A 2,950-nucleotide genomic window follows, 5' to 3' on the forward strand; every position below is an offset into this window, starting at 1 on the left:
TTACAATATTCATAGGAGTTTTTCTTTTGGGATCTCTTTCAGGAGGTGATAGGTGGAGTCTTTAAATTTCTATTTTACCCTCTGGTTTTAGAATATCAGGGCAATTTTCCTTGATAATTTCTTGAAAGATGATGTCTAGGCTCTTTTTTTGATCATGGCTTTCAGGTAGTCCAATAATTTTTAAGTCATCTCTCCTGGATCTATTTTCCAGGTCAGTGGTTTTTCAAATGAGATATTTCACATTGTCTTCTATTTTTTCATTCTTTGGGTTTTGTTTTATAATATCTTGATTTCTCATCAAGTCATTAACTTCCATTTGCTTCATTCTGATTTTTAAGGAATTATTTTCTTCAGTGAGATTTTGGACCTCCTTTTCCATTTGCCAATTCTGCTTTTTAAGTCATTCTTCTCCTCATTGGCTTTTTGGACCTCTTTTGTATCTGGGTCAGTCAATATTTTAAAGTGTTATTTTCTTCAGTATTTTGGGTGTCTCCTTTAGCTAGCTCTGAGGAGACTCATTTTCACTGATACTTCTAAGGACCTGTAAGTTTTCAGTTTTTCCAAGGTGGTATGATCAAAGGAGAGGTGTTTACTCCGCTTCTGGCCTGTGCTCTGGTCTGTGAGTGACCACAAGCACTCTTTTCTGCCTTGGAACTATGAGGAGGATTCCCTCTCCACCACTGCCACAAGCTCCACCATGCCAGTGCTTTTCCTCACCCCAGGACTGCCATCCAGGATTGCAACACAGATCAAAGTTTAGGAAAAACAAGAGGATCCTGCCTTAGTGCCAGAAAGGAGATCCCTACAATCCCCCTCTGATCAACCACTTGATCCCCTACTGTCTTTGGGCTGAGAGTTCTGCAAGCAGCTGCCACTACCACTGCCCTGAGGCTGGGGCCAGACCTTGCTCCTCTCTCACCTTTCCTACTGACCTTCTAAAATTGTCTTTGCTGTTTGTGGGTTGAAAAATCTGGAAACCACCACAGCTGCCAGTGATTCAGTCCCCTGAGGCCTGCTCCAGCCCTGTCTGTGCTGGCACAGCCCACGCTGGACTGTGCTCTTCTCTCAGACTGGTGCAACAGACCTTTTCTCTTGACCTTCTAGGTTGTCTTGGGCTGGAAATTCACTTCACTCTGTCATTCTGTGGGTTCTGCTGCTCTAGAATTTTTTTAGTCAGTTTTTACAAGTATTTGGAGAAGTTTGTGGGAGAGCTCAAGCAGGTCCCTGCTTTTACTCCACCATCTTGGCTCTGCCCCCTTATATTAAATTTCTTGCTTTCTCAATGAGAAGGGGTAAGGGGGAGGAAGGGAGAGAATTTGGAATTCAAAGTTTTTAAAATGAATGTTAAAATTTGTTTTTACAGTAACTGAGGAAAAATAAAATGTTAAATAAATTTAGAAAAAAAAAAACAAAAAAAGATTTAAATTTTCTTCAGAGAAAAAATGGTCAGAGAGATTAAATGAGGTCAGGTGTGATCTCTACATTTTCTGATGCCCCAAATAGTATTGCCATAAGCAATGAAAAGTTGTTCTATTTTACTTTGAAATGAGATTCTTTCTCATAGTCTTCCTTAGAGCCTCCAAAACATCCTTGTTCCTCAGACTGTAGATGAGTGGATTCAGCATGGGTGTGAGTATGGTATAGAATACAGAAAGACCTTGATTTAGCTCTGATGTATAGGAGGAGCCAGGTGTCATATAGACTATAATGCCTGGCCCCAAGTAGAGACTTACCACAGTCAAGTGGGAAGAGCAAGTGGCTAGGGCTTTATTTCTTCCCTCAGGTGAGTTCATGTGGAGGATAGTGAGGAAGATGAGACTATAAGAGGTCACAATGAGACTGAAAGGGAGGATGATAAACACAATACTCACCACAAACACTCCCATTTCATAATCTGAAGTATCCTCACAGGAGAGCTTTAAGATAGCAGGCATCTCACAGAAAAAATGGTGAATCTCCCTAGAGCCACAGACAGGGAAATGCATGGTATAGATTGTTTGAATTAGAGAATTTAAGGCACCTCCAACCCAGGAGGCTACTGTCATGCCCACGCAGATCTTTGGACCCATAATAATAGGGTAATGGAGAGGTTTACAGATAGCCACATAGCGGTCATAGGACATGAAGGTCAGAAGAAGGCATTCAGAACCCCCCAGAGTCAAACAAAAAAACATCTGGGTTCCACAACCAACATGAGAAATATTTTGTTTCCCTAGATAATAATTAATAGCCATCTTGGGAACAGAGCTTGAAATGTAGGCTACATCAATGATGGATAGCTGGCTGAGGAGGAAGTACATAGGTGTATGGAGTCGGGAATCTACCCAGATTAGGAGAATCAAGATAGAGTTTCCAGTGAAAGCAATGAGGTAAACAGACATAATAATTGAAACAAGGAGGCCAGAATATTTGAACTCAGGGAAGAGTCCCAGAAGAATGAAATCTTCTGTTGATGTTTCGTTGCCTTTGTCCATGATTCATTCTTTTCTGCTTGAAGTGAAGGAGCCTCTAGAGATAGGTATAGAGAAGGAGAGGTAGTTTGAGAAACAAAACAGACCATGAGATCTTCTCAATAATTACTGGATATTTTATTTTAGTATAAATTTATTTCAGCCCTTCATCAAACTTTTATACTTCTTGACAAAATTCTTAGTAATACTTCTAAAGAGTTATTTTTGTAAAATAATTACTTAATGGTTACTCCTATGCTGATCATTTTAATGGTTTTGTATACAAAAATGCCAAAAGAAAAGATAGATTCTCTCTAAAACAAACTAGTTTATAAGCATTGTATTGACTGATTTTTCTCAGTCTTTTATCACTGCATCCTCTTCCCACTTGTTTATGATAAGTGTTCACTTGGAAACATGTAGAATCATAAAACCTAGAAATTGAAAGGATCTTACAGACTAAACACATGGATTACAACAGTAATCCAATATACAACCTC

The 2,950-nt window shown here is 39.3% G+C and overlaps 1 protein-coding gene across 1 annotated transcript; it reads right to left on the minus strand.

Moving 5' to 3' along the window:
- Positions 1–1,535: 1,535 nt before the first annotated feature.
- On the minus strand, positions 1,536–2,474 carry LOC118857901 (olfactory receptor 2T27-like). The gene has a single exon (XM_036768371.1). It carries the CDS (start codon positions 2,472–2,474, stop codon positions 1,536–1,538), a length of 939 nt encoding a protein of 312 aa, XP_036624266.1.
- Positions 2,475–2,950: the final 476 nt, after the last annotated feature.

This window comes from Trichosurus vulpecula, chromosome 7 (genome assembly GCF_011100635.1).
Source record: "Trichosurus vulpecula isolate mTriVul1 chromosome 7, mTriVul1.pri, whole genome shotgun sequence".
NCBI classification, from domain to species: domain Eukaryota; kingdom Metazoa; phylum Chordata; class Mammalia; order Diprotodontia; family Phalangeridae; genus Trichosurus; species Trichosurus vulpecula.